Source organism: Carassius carassius, chromosome 28 (genome assembly GCF_963082965.1).
Source record: "Carassius carassius chromosome 28, fCarCar2.1, whole genome shotgun sequence".
Classification (NCBI taxonomy): Eukaryota; Metazoa; Chordata; class Actinopteri; order Cypriniformes; family Cyprinidae; genus Carassius; species Carassius carassius.
The window spans coordinates 16,917,000-16,928,591 of NC_081782.1; the positions used below are offsets into that span (position 1 = coordinate 16,917,000).

The window sequence follows — 11,592 nt, forward strand, 5'->3', positions numbered from 1 at the left end:
AGCATCAGAGAAGTGAAACAAAGCACAACAATAGCTGTAGTGAATGAGGAAGTGACTATAGACTTCTTTTTTCCTTATTTCCTTGTGGCTTTTAAATATAAAAACCTTAGTGGCATGAAATCAAGGGTTTGGAAGGTTTACATTTCTTTCAGACTGATGGAAATGTATTTCTGGCTTAAACTCATGTCGATTGAGGCATTTACACAAAGGCTTTTCAATTGGATTACTAACTGATTATTTGGATGCAAATAAATGTAAGGCAAGGCAAGTTTTTTTATATAGTATATTTCATACAAAATGGTAATGCAGAGTGCTTTACATAAAAAATAAGTAAAATAATTATTTTAACAAATCACAACAATAAAATAAGGAATTTAAAACTTTTAAAATGATTTAAAAATTTATTTAATGATTATATATAAAATACAGTGCAATCAGTTTGGACATTGCACAGTGCTCTTTCAACAATTGCACAGCTAAACAGATGAGTTTTGAGTCTGGATTTAAATGTGGCTAATGTTTTAGCACGTCAGATCTCTTCTGTAAGCTGGTTCCAGCTGCGGGCGGCATAATAGCCGAAAGCGGACTCCCCTTGTTTTGTGTGAACTGACTCAATCCTAATGATCTGAGTGGTCTGTTAGGTTTATATTTAGTGAGCTTATCTTCAATGTATTTAGGTCCCATTACAATAGTCTACTCTGCTGGTGATAAAGGCAAGAACAAGTTTCTCCAAGTCTTGACTGGAAACAAAACATCTAATTCTTGCAATGTTTTTGAGTTGATAGTATGCTGATTAAGTTACTGCTTTGACATGACTACTCAATCTAGGGTCTGTCTCCAGAATCACAAAATAAAAATGCTTGACTTGGCTTGTCAAGGTATGCATTCACCTGGAGAACTTATCTTTGTTTCCAAATGCAATGACTGCAGTTGTCTCCTCATTTAACTGAAGAAAGTTCTGGCACATCCAACTATTAATTTCATCAATGCATTGACAGAGGGAGTCAATGGAGCTGTAGACCTTTGGAGATACTGTAAGGCTAGGTAAATCTGGGTATCATCAGCATAGACGCGATAGGCAATTTGGTTCTTTCTCATTATTTGACTTAGTGGGAGCATATAAAGGCAAAAGAAGAGCGGTGCAAGAATCAAGCCTTGTGGTACTCCACATGTCATGGACGTCCACTTAGACTTATGCCCTCCTATACTCACATAATAACCTCTCCCTTTTAAGAATGTATGACCTGAACAATTTGAGTACCATCCTAGAAAGCCTGACCCAGTTTTCCACTCTCCAGAAGTGTTATGATCAACAGAGTCAACCGCAGAACTAAGATCCAATAGTACCTGCACTGATATTTTGCCAGAATCAGAATCAAAGCAAATATAATTTATTATGTTAATGAGCGCTGTCTCTGTACTGTGTTACAGTCAGAAACCAGATGGAAAATTGTCCATTTGAGGTTAAATAGTTGTTCAACTGATTAAAAACTTGAAAATCTTTTCAATAATCTTGCCTATAAAAGGAAGATTAGATATTGGTTTATAGTTGCTCAATATAGTGTGACCAAGATTGCTCTTTTTCAGAAGGAGCTTAACAACTGCAGTTTTCAGGGAGTTTGAGAAAGTCCCATTAAGAATTGAGGTGTTCACCACTTCTAAGAGACCTGCTTCTAAACAGCTAATGCTAATGCGATGAGGTGCATTTGGTTGGACTTTGGCCTTAATGCCGCCTACTCTCTAGACAGGAAGAAATTATGATTTAGCCAGTGACTAATAAAGCAAGTACACTAAGGGACAGCAAAACTGAGTCATTTGCCAGAAAACATGTTTTTAATATTGACAGCAACAACACACTATAAGAAGCAGAATGTGACATTATTTGAGAGCATTAAGGATTTTTACACAGGACAATATAAATCACAGCAGTATTACAGACATTAAATGTGTATAAATGAACAAAATGCTTTCCAATGGTTATGCTTGTGAATCCAGCTTCCTTCAACATTGATGTGATAGACAAAATCACTCAAATCTTTTTGCCACTGACTCATTGACTACATTTATTTCAGTTTCCTATGCAAACTCACATCATGTCATAACCAGGCAAAACAGGTCAAGTTTCCAGTGAAAAGTAATCTGACTATTCTCATTGAAAAATAAAATCCTGTGCAATGCAGCCAATCAGAACATATTTGATATATAATACACAACTTAAGATCAATTTTAGAATCTTAGACCAATTACATTTCTTTGTGGACAGGGCTTCAAATCCAAATCCCCTCTGACACATTAAAATGTGGTAATTTATGTATAAAAATTACATAAAACATTTTACAAAAGCCAAAAAAGGTAAATTGAAACATTTCCCTTTCTTTGTGCTTTTATTTAGACTTTGGTTAGCAAGCTAAGAAGCCATTCACACAGAAGATTTCTTTGTGTTTAAAAACACTAGACACAGGCAAAAATGCAAGGTCTAGAGAAGTTCAGAAGCTGAACTTTTCTTGACATGCACAATATTCATAAGTGCAACAGTCAAACATCAATGGAACAGTGGCGCACTGAAGTGGAAAAACATGTTCTGTGTGAACAGCCCCTAATAGCATAGCATAGTGCTAACTAGTTAACAGAATATCATAATTTTGGAGCACTATTTTTGATCAGAAGTAACAATCGGCCACTGATGGCTAGAGAACTCAATGCAAGATTTTATTGTTGCCAATTAGATGACAAAAATGACTTATGTTTTATGTTGTCGTGTCACACCTGGCTTGATCATGGTGTCAGATTGGCATGAATTACATGAATTAATCCAGCTGCTACTTCAGAATTATGTTTAAATGTCTAATTTTGTCCCCTTAATGCTGTTAACTGAAATTCCTCTGTGGATGGACTGTTCTGAAATGTTCAAAACAAATATCACGTTACATGTTACACTTAAATACAAAGTGAATTTGGGTCTGGGACAATCTACAGGATACGAATAGGTTCTGTGCAGAAATCCACACAATAAATTAGCAAATGACAGTCATAACTGGCACATCACAAGCAGCATCTGTTTCTCCCTTTTTTACCAGCAAACATAATGGTTATATGCTTCTCCCACCTATCGTTGGCTACCATGGTGTCTAGTCCATTTACAAGACCAGTGGCTGAGCAGATGATTTACTTCATTAGTATGTTCAAACTACCAAACGGGAAGTCAGATCGTGCCAGCTGACCAGGTTTAGCAGTCAATAACAAGTTTGAATTAGTCTGGGTCTTTTCCTAGTCCAAAAATGATTTTATAGTCAACAGTGACTGTATGTCCAAAGTCCCAACAGTCAAGACATAAGAGTCCACAGTGGCATTCAGTGGTCCAGGTTGTTCTCGCTCTTCACGGGGGAAAACATGAGACCTTCAATGTTCTCCAGATCTGCTGGATAGGCCTGATTCTCATTCACCATCTGACTGAAGTGTGCGTCGTTTATAGAAGACATGTTCATCATAGGTTGACCGGTGTTCAATTTCATATCGGTGCCATCTAAACCAAAGTTGAGATCGCCAGGGAAAAAAATCTGATTAAGAAACGGGTCTGAACCTTGCTGGGATTGGTCTGGTCTGAAGCTGGCAAGGCATTGGGAAATGCCTTGGAGGACAGTGTCCAAAGTTTCTGGGTCCAGGCTAACACAACCGTCCAATTGTTCAAAGTCTTCATAGCAAATTTCCTCCATGACCTGGGATGGCATGGTGATGCCTCCGTCCATAACGGGGACTGCCATGGAAGCACTGGGAACGCTGCAGTCGAGAGGGGCGTAGAATTCCCTGTCAAAATGCTGTGGCATGCTGGGTTCATTTGTAATGTCTTGATCTGCGAGAGGAGAGAAATAAAACACTGATATAGTCAACAAAGTTTGAGAGAGTGATATTAAGGTTTCGGTTTATTTCAGAAACATGCTTACTTTGAGGAACGCTGCATGGCTCGCTGAACTTCACATCAGACTTTATTTTCCTCTTGCGGTTGACTCCGTAAGGATCTGCAGATCAAAAGAGCAAATCAGATTAACCTTCCTTCCGTGTCACAATGTGACAGGAGCATGTGAAGGTACTTACTATAACACAATCATTTGTGTTCTGACAACAGAAGACCTCTTATGAAGTATTGCAGTTTCCTCATGCAACCTTTCGGTTTAGACTACTATAATGCTGCTATTTATAATGAAACGGTGACTAACTCTCTTTTTGTTTTATTTTATAAACTAGCAAACGAAGAGCTTCATTTTCAACAGATTCAACAGATTCATTTCTGGGATATTTAGGTATCTCTGCTTCAACTAACCACTCTATTGGGGAAGTCGTGGCCTAATAGTTAGAGAGTTTGACTCCTAACCCTAAGGTTGTGGGTTCGAGTCTCGGACCAGCAATACCACGACTGAGGTTGGTCACCATCCTTGGCTGTTTGTTACGTCACTTCCACTTTCTATTGGTCTACTTTTTAAGCGTTTTCTTTTAAACACAAGAAACCTGAAAAACCATTACAAACATTTTTAGGACCATTACACCTTTAACACAAGAAAAAAAATTACACAATACCATTCTAAACCTATTTATTTATGAAGAAATGCATACTGTTATTCAGGAAGATAAAAAAAAATTATGATAAAGAGTCAAACTTTGCGATTTCAATTTCAAATAAATTCTATTCTCTTCAATGTTGTTTCTTGAAAAAATCCTGGAATTAATTATCACGGTTTCCACACTAATATTAAGCAGCACAACCGTTTTCAAGATTAAAAAAATATGTATATCTTTTGTGAACCACAAATAAGCATATTTTATGTAATATGATTTCTAAAGGATCATGTGACACCGAAGACTGGAGTAATGATGCTGAAAATTCTACTTTTCCATCACAGGATTAAATTACATTTAGTTATTTTTAAGTTATATTTTATAAGAGTTATTTATTTTTTATCAAATAAATGCAGCCTTGGTGGGTATAAACCATGAAACTAAATTTTTGAATGGAAGGATATTTATATATTGTAAAGTATTTATTACATATTTATAATTTGTTATACTTCTTCGTTTATTTTAATAACTTAATATCTAAACAGTATAATCCTTTCATCTATCCATTTTCCAAACTGCTTATCCTCAGTAGGATTTTGCGGTGAAATATACCCCAGATATTCCCTCACAACTGTCACCCTATGTTATCTATTCATCTTGTCTTTATGGCGTCTATAACTCACCTGCATTGTCTGGGACGTAAGTGAACTTGACTGGCTCGCTGTCCATCCGGTCAGACATGCGGCGAAGACACACACTGACCTCTTCCTCCTCGGTTATATTCTGCTCCCTGAAGGGTGGGGACTTGAAGACGATGGCGATCTGCCGGTGGACATCAGTCTGAGCAAACTCCGCCTTGGCCTCCCAGTCGTCCTTGCTGAAGATGATCTCAATGTCATCTATGGAGGTTTCCAGATATACAAATGACTCCTTTTAGAACAACTGCATCGAAGAATATAACATGACATATTAACTGTCCACTTACCTTTCTGTACTTTGTCACAGAGCATGTAAATTTCAGTCTTTCCTGTGCAGGGGCCTCTGACAATATTAAGGCGATTGATTTTCAGCTCTGCCGTTGTGGTCGCCTCTAATCAGAAAAACAGAAACAGTCCAAACATCAGCTACCAGGAAACTACAGATAGTTTGCAAGCTTGAGTAGAGTATGTTTCTTACTCTTGTCATAGACGGGGTTGGAAACCACAGGGGCGAGGGGGATTCGGTCTCCATCCTTTCGTTCCAGCTCACACTGGAAACACAGTCTCACCACATTCATGTCCATGTCCTCAATGCTCTTAGAGTGGCCCGCTGGTGGAGAACAAGACAAAAACATTCAACGGATGCACATGCTCCACTACAGCGGGATCGTATTATTAGGATATTATGGAGGTAGCTCCTTGAGTTTCTGAACAGAGACATTCAGTCTGTAATATTCAACAACTCACTGTTAAACGGATCAATATTCTTATTCCTCCTCTTCTGCAGTGAGGCATCAAGTTCTTTCCTCCGCACACACTGGATGCCAAGATTTGCAAAGCTGGAAAACACCAACATACAATTTTTACTCTCAGATCATGTTCCGCTGACCATGCTGTCGCTCCAAACATTAAAAAAGCCGTTAATAGAAAGATACCTGTGTCGACGAGTGCTGTGGGGATTGATGTGGATGACGCAGATGCCATCTGCACAGTCTTTCCCGACCAAGCAGTGTGGGTGTGGGCGGTATGGGATGTCCTTGGTCACAAGAGACACGGTGACCATCACTTTCTTGATGTTTTCAATAGGACCTTGGATCTAAAACAGGTAAAAAGACAACATACTGTTTTACTTTTGCTTTCATGCCAGTTGGGTCTTTGTGGTTGCGTTATGGGCACATGCTCTTTTGTTGAAAATACCCATTTATGGACATTTCACAATGGCAAAACTGACTAGTGAATATGTTTGTTTGTGTGGTTTAAAGGTAATTCCCTCCATCAGAGCCCACGCGGGAACTTTCATTTTTAACTGCAATTACAAGTTTAACCTGATTTCATATACAATAAACCACAAACTATTATGGGGGAAGCCCCAATGTTATGGGATAGTCGGTGCATTCCAGACACACCCACTGAATCAAATAAGGAGTGCAAATCAATTTCGAATTCATGTAAATGGAAAATGAACAACGAAAATGAAATAAGTTTTACAAGGTGTAATGGGATGATATCATTTTAACCCTATATGGCCAGCTGTTTTAAATGCTAATTTCTATGGTCCCTCAATCATCTACATGATCAAAACTTTAAGGAAAAACAAACTGATTTCAATCAAAATGCATATTTTTGCTAAAAGTACGCTCCTTGTGTATGAGCTCCATATTCCCCTATAGAATACTATATAAACCATAGTATCCTGATGTATCAAGTACAATACTCATTAAGAAAAAAAATTATTTTTGTTTGTTTCAACAGCTGTTCCATCCTAAAATGAGGCTTTACAGGGATAAGTCATTTAAATAGAGTTGTCGACTTGTTCATTAGCATCCACCTCAAACCTTCTTCCTCTGACTCACTTCAATGGCAGGCAGGGTCTTGCTGGAGTCAGTGCTGGAGGTTCCGAGGATGCTGCCCGCGGATCGTCCTTCGCACTCATAGCGAAATCGCATGCCGCGCTCCTTCGGCTGCTCCACCACCACCAGCTCTGGCTTTTCCAGGAAGCGCTCCAGATGTTCTGTTCCAGTCTGCTGAGGATGAAGACTCTGGGGTGCCAGAGATGAGTCTCCACGTCGCTGAGATGCCACTTTGTGGCTTCGCATTGAATGCATCGGTGCCATACCATCAGTGAGCGCCGTTGGGGTCTGGTCAAAGCTGTATGGATTCTGAGAAAAAAAGTGTCTGCTTTAATAAACAGTTTTTTACTGATTGTTCACACCAAGAAAAGGACCTTTGAGGATGGTTAGAAAAATAAGCTTTATTAGTGTCCAAATCAATGCACAATTGCATTATTTATTCTGTTGACTGCCACGTTAAATAATGTAGTCGGGTGAATTCTGATTAGCTTCAAAGATCTTATTGTTTATCAGCTGGAAAAAAAATAGTTTTGAAAGTGATTCCACATAACATAATTTCTCTTGATCATTATTGTTGTAGTGTGAATTTCCCTGTTCTCATTGAATAAGAATGAATCTTAAAAATGTATCGTTATAATTCTGGTGTGGCTTCAACAGCTGGCTTCCAGAAAACAAATAAATGAAGAAACTGAACAGAGGAAGAGACAACAGAGGAACAGACAAAGCTTTGCCAAAAGGGTTTACATGTTTAAGTTAAAAAAAACTATTAATGGCTTGCCAATCACTGAATAATTTATTTTCAAACCCCCACACAATGAATCAGCAACACAAAGCATTCAGAAAACCACATTAGCTTGTTTTATTACTACACTGAATTCACATGTTCCTTCCCTGATTTTTTCAAATCATTAATAGAAAGACAAACAATTCACCTTTAACTCACTCGAAGCAACCACCAAAAAAAAACAGCAAGAGAGAAAGAGAAAGTGTGTGTGTGAAGAACAACATCAGAAAAGAGAGAGAGAGAGAGAGAGAGAGAGAGAGAGAGAGAGAGAGAGAGAGAGAGAGAGAGAGAGAGAGAGAGAGAGAGAAAATAACAGTTTGTTTTACATGTGCAGATACTGAACATAAAGAGCACAATTACAATAATAGAGCAATAAAAGCATTTTTGAGAAGACAGACAACAGACCAAATCTGGACATGCCTGAGAACGGACTCAGATCGCTTACACAAAGAGCTGCTGAGAAGAGCCAGAAGCATGGTGAAGAAACAGGAAGCTCACATAGCTAGACGAAAAACCAGCCAATGAGAAAGTGAGAAGCAGAGAGGAGGGTACGAGACTGAGTCTTTTGTATGGGGGAGAGAAGCATGAGTGGAGAGAACGCTAACTGAAAGTAGGCATCGAATTACAATCACCCATCAGAGAGTAAAAAAGCCTGGTGTCATGAATAACAAGTTTCGATATCTACTAAAAAACACAAGATATTTTGTACAGAGAGCGAATACTCTCAATATGCTACAGAGTTTGATGCATCATTCATGGCCAGAGCACAAACAAAACATAATGAGTTATTAACCCAATTCAGTGGTTAGTGTTAAAGGGACAGTTCACCCAAAAATGCATGTCATTCTAAACCAGTATGACTTCCAGATGTTTCTGCGTCTGGAAGTCAATGGTCTTCAGGTTACCAGCATTCTTCAAAATATACTCTGTTTATGTTCCACAGACAAAAGTAATTCATACAGGTCCGGAACAACATGATGTGAGTAAATGAAGACAGAATCTTCATCTTAGGGTGAACCATCCTTATAAGAATTTCAGAAAACTATTATCTCTAGCAAGTGACCATGGTTCACTTTAGTGTAACAGCAGAAAGACTCACAGGTGGAGCTGCTCCTCTGGAGACCAGCACCGGTGCGCTTGGCCTGCTTCTAGACGGCGGGTCAGCTGACTGGACTTCCCGGTCCACAGGTGGAGGAGGAGGTCCAGGGAGCTTTACGGTCCGTTCCTTGATTGTTTTCTCTGTAAGGTACTCTTCTATAATATCTGAGGCACAGTTTTGATGATTATAAACATGAGCTTTAATTAAAGTGATCACTTAAAAATAGTTTTACCCCTCCATGTGACACAAAAGCAAATGTTAGGCAGAATGACACTCTTATGTACTTTCAAATGCATGGAAAAAAATATGACTGGGGCTGCATAACAGCTCCTTTTGTGTTTCATGGAAAGTCATTGAGTTGGAACGACACAAAGGTTAGTAAATATTGACTTTGTTTTTGTTGAACTGTTTCTTTAAGGCCACAAAACAATTATATTAAAGAACAAACAAAGAGGACAACCAAGGTCACCTCACAATGACGTCACATCTTGCACTCACCTAGATCTAGGTCTGCACAGGGAGGCATGATGGGAAAAAAAGACAAGAAAAACAGTTAAACATACGCATTTCCGGAAAACGAGACCGAAAGCTACTTTTTTATTTATTTATATAACATATAAAATTAGCTGTCGCCGTTTGATAAACGTGTCTGCAGCCGATTGATTTTATAATCAGCTAATAAACAACATATGGCTAAAAATGAGTCCTAAAACATCTCAGATGATAAACATACTTCTCGACAGATTATAAACAATATTTTGCTACTGTAAAACAGGAAAGACATTCGCGGGCCTGTGTTGTTGTTTCAATACAGGCCTGTAACTTTGGAAACACCCACTTCTCTTAAAAAACAACTTCAAGTTTCGATGATACCGTGAACTTACTTGTCATAACACATTATAAAACCTGAAATGGTGATTACTGCCGTTCAAGTTGAGTACATAACGCGCTCATAATGCATATCTTAGGCGTAAAGTAGAGCAAATTAACATTCCTAAAACACCCTGAATCAGAGAGACAACAGGGCCGAAGTGAAGATGTGAGAAACTGAACTGACCTCCCGCTGCGCCGCTCCCAGCGCTCATATTTCTCATTGCAGGCCAGAAATAGAAGAAAAATGAGTGTCGTTGGTTTCTTCAGTCTTGTGAGTCGTTATTGTGTTGAATCGTAATCCTCCGAAACCGCGATCTGATCATCAGTCCCGCGTTATGGAGTCATTTCCGGGTGCTTCGCCTGTTTTTTCTTGCTGGTTTTTTTTTTTGGAAGCCTGAAGTTAACAGAAGGTTTTTTGGTGAAAAAAATCTCGAGAGCAAACGAGAGGCCGCTGTATCTGTGGCTCCTCCACTAACGACTATAAAATGACAAACAGCTTCGCGCCGTAGTTTCTTTCACTTTTTCTCTTGGTAAGCTACAAGAGCTGGTGGGTGGAAATTCCCCTACGTCACAACGGTGGGGAAACCCCAAGAGTCATCACCATGACAACGACTAACAACAGGTGTGTTTCAAGAACGCGCACCAATAACAGGAGAAGAGAGCACCGTCCTCAAAAAACCGATACATCAGGTACAAATAAATAATACATTATTAACAATATAGAAAACCGAAATGCAATTAAAGTGTACGACAGGAGGAATTAAATTGCTAATATTTGAAAACATCACACACACACACACACACACACACACACACACACACACACACACACACACACACACATACATACATACATACATACATACATACATACATACATACATACATACATACATATAAAGTACAGACCAAAAGTTTGGAAACTGAAAGAAGTTTCTTCTGCTCATCAAGACTGCATTTATTTGATCAAAAATACAGAAAAAAATGTAATATTGTGATATATTATTACAATTTAAAATAATTGTTTTTAAATTTATTATACTTTAAATTATCATTTATTTCTGTGATGCAAAGCTGAATTTTTAGGATCATTATCACATGATCCTTTAGAAATCATTCTAATATGATGATTCATTATTAAAGTTGGAAACAGTTCTGCTGCTTAATATTTTTTCAGAACATGTGATACTTTTTTAGGATACTTTGATGAATAATAAAAAAAAAAAAGCTATGTTTTTAAAATATAAATATTTTGTAATAACAATATACACTACTGGTCGGTAATTTGGGGTCAGTAATTTTTTTTCTTTCTTTTTTTAAATAAAATCAATACTTTTATTCAGCAAGGATGTGTTAAATTGATAAAAAGTGATAGTAAAGAAAATATATTATTAAAATATATATTATTAGAAATTGTTTTATATTTTGAATAAATGCAGTTCTTTTTAACCTTTTATTCATCAAATATATTGGACAGCAGAACTTTTTCCAACACTCATAATAAATCAGAATATAAGAATGATTTCTAAATGATCATGTGATAGACTGGATGTTATATGTGACACTGAAGGCTGGAGTAATGATGCTGAAAATTCAGCTTTGCATCATAGGAATACATTTTTTTTAAGTATATTAAAATAGAAAACTATTATTTTAAGTTGTAATAATATTTCACAATATTACTGTTTTTTCTGTATTTTTGATCAAATAAATGCAGGCTTGATGGAGCAGAAGAAA

General features: G+C 37.6%; 1 protein-coding gene across 3 annotated transcripts; it reads right to left on the reverse strand.

Moving 5' to 3' along the window:
* Positions 1-1,807: 1,807 nt before the first annotated feature.
* Positions 1,808-10,409, reverse strand: LOC132108106 (transcription factor RelB-like). 3 transcript variants are annotated; one of them, XM_059514652.1, is made up of 11 exons: positions 10,040-10,409; positions 9,481-9,492; positions 8,983-9,146; positions 7,103-7,408; positions 6,185-6,345; positions 5,997-6,088; positions 5,728-5,859; positions 5,537-5,641; positions 5,235-5,450; positions 3,942-4,016; positions 1,808-3,850 (listed from the first exon to the last, which is right to left on the reverse strand). In XM_059514652.1, the coding sequence occupies exons 1-11, from the start codon at positions 10,074-10,076 to the stop codon at positions 3,351-3,353; spliced, it is 1,800 nt and encodes a 599-aa protein (XP_059370635.1). In that variant the 5' UTR covers positions 10,077-10,409; the 3' UTR covers positions 1,808-3,350. The 3 variants fall into 3 exon arrangements, with proteins under 3 accessions (XP_059370635.1, XP_059370636.1, XP_059370638.1); XM_059514653.1 differs by having other exon boundaries at positions 9,452-9,492; positions 10,040-10,407; XM_059514655.1 differs by lacking the exons at positions 8,983-9,146; positions 9,481-9,492; positions 10,040-10,409 and adding an exon at positions 8,032-8,095.
* Between the last annotated feature and the right edge of the window lie 1,183 nt (positions 10,410-11,592).

Excerpts from the sequence above, each read along its gene's own strand:
- LOC132108106 (XM_059514652.1), bottom strand. The coding sequence starts at position 10,076 with ATGAGAAATATGAGCGCTGGGAGCGGCGCAGCGGGAG. Across the intron at positions 7,409-8,982 it reads CCAGAGGAGCAGCTCCACCT|AATCCATACAGCTTTGACCA; the intron begins GTGAGTCTTTCT and ends TTTTTTTCTCAG. Across the intron at positions 6,089-6,184 it reads CACAGCACTCGTCGACACAG|CTTTGCAAATCTTGGCATCC; the intron begins GTATCTTTCTAT and ends GGTGTTTTCCAG.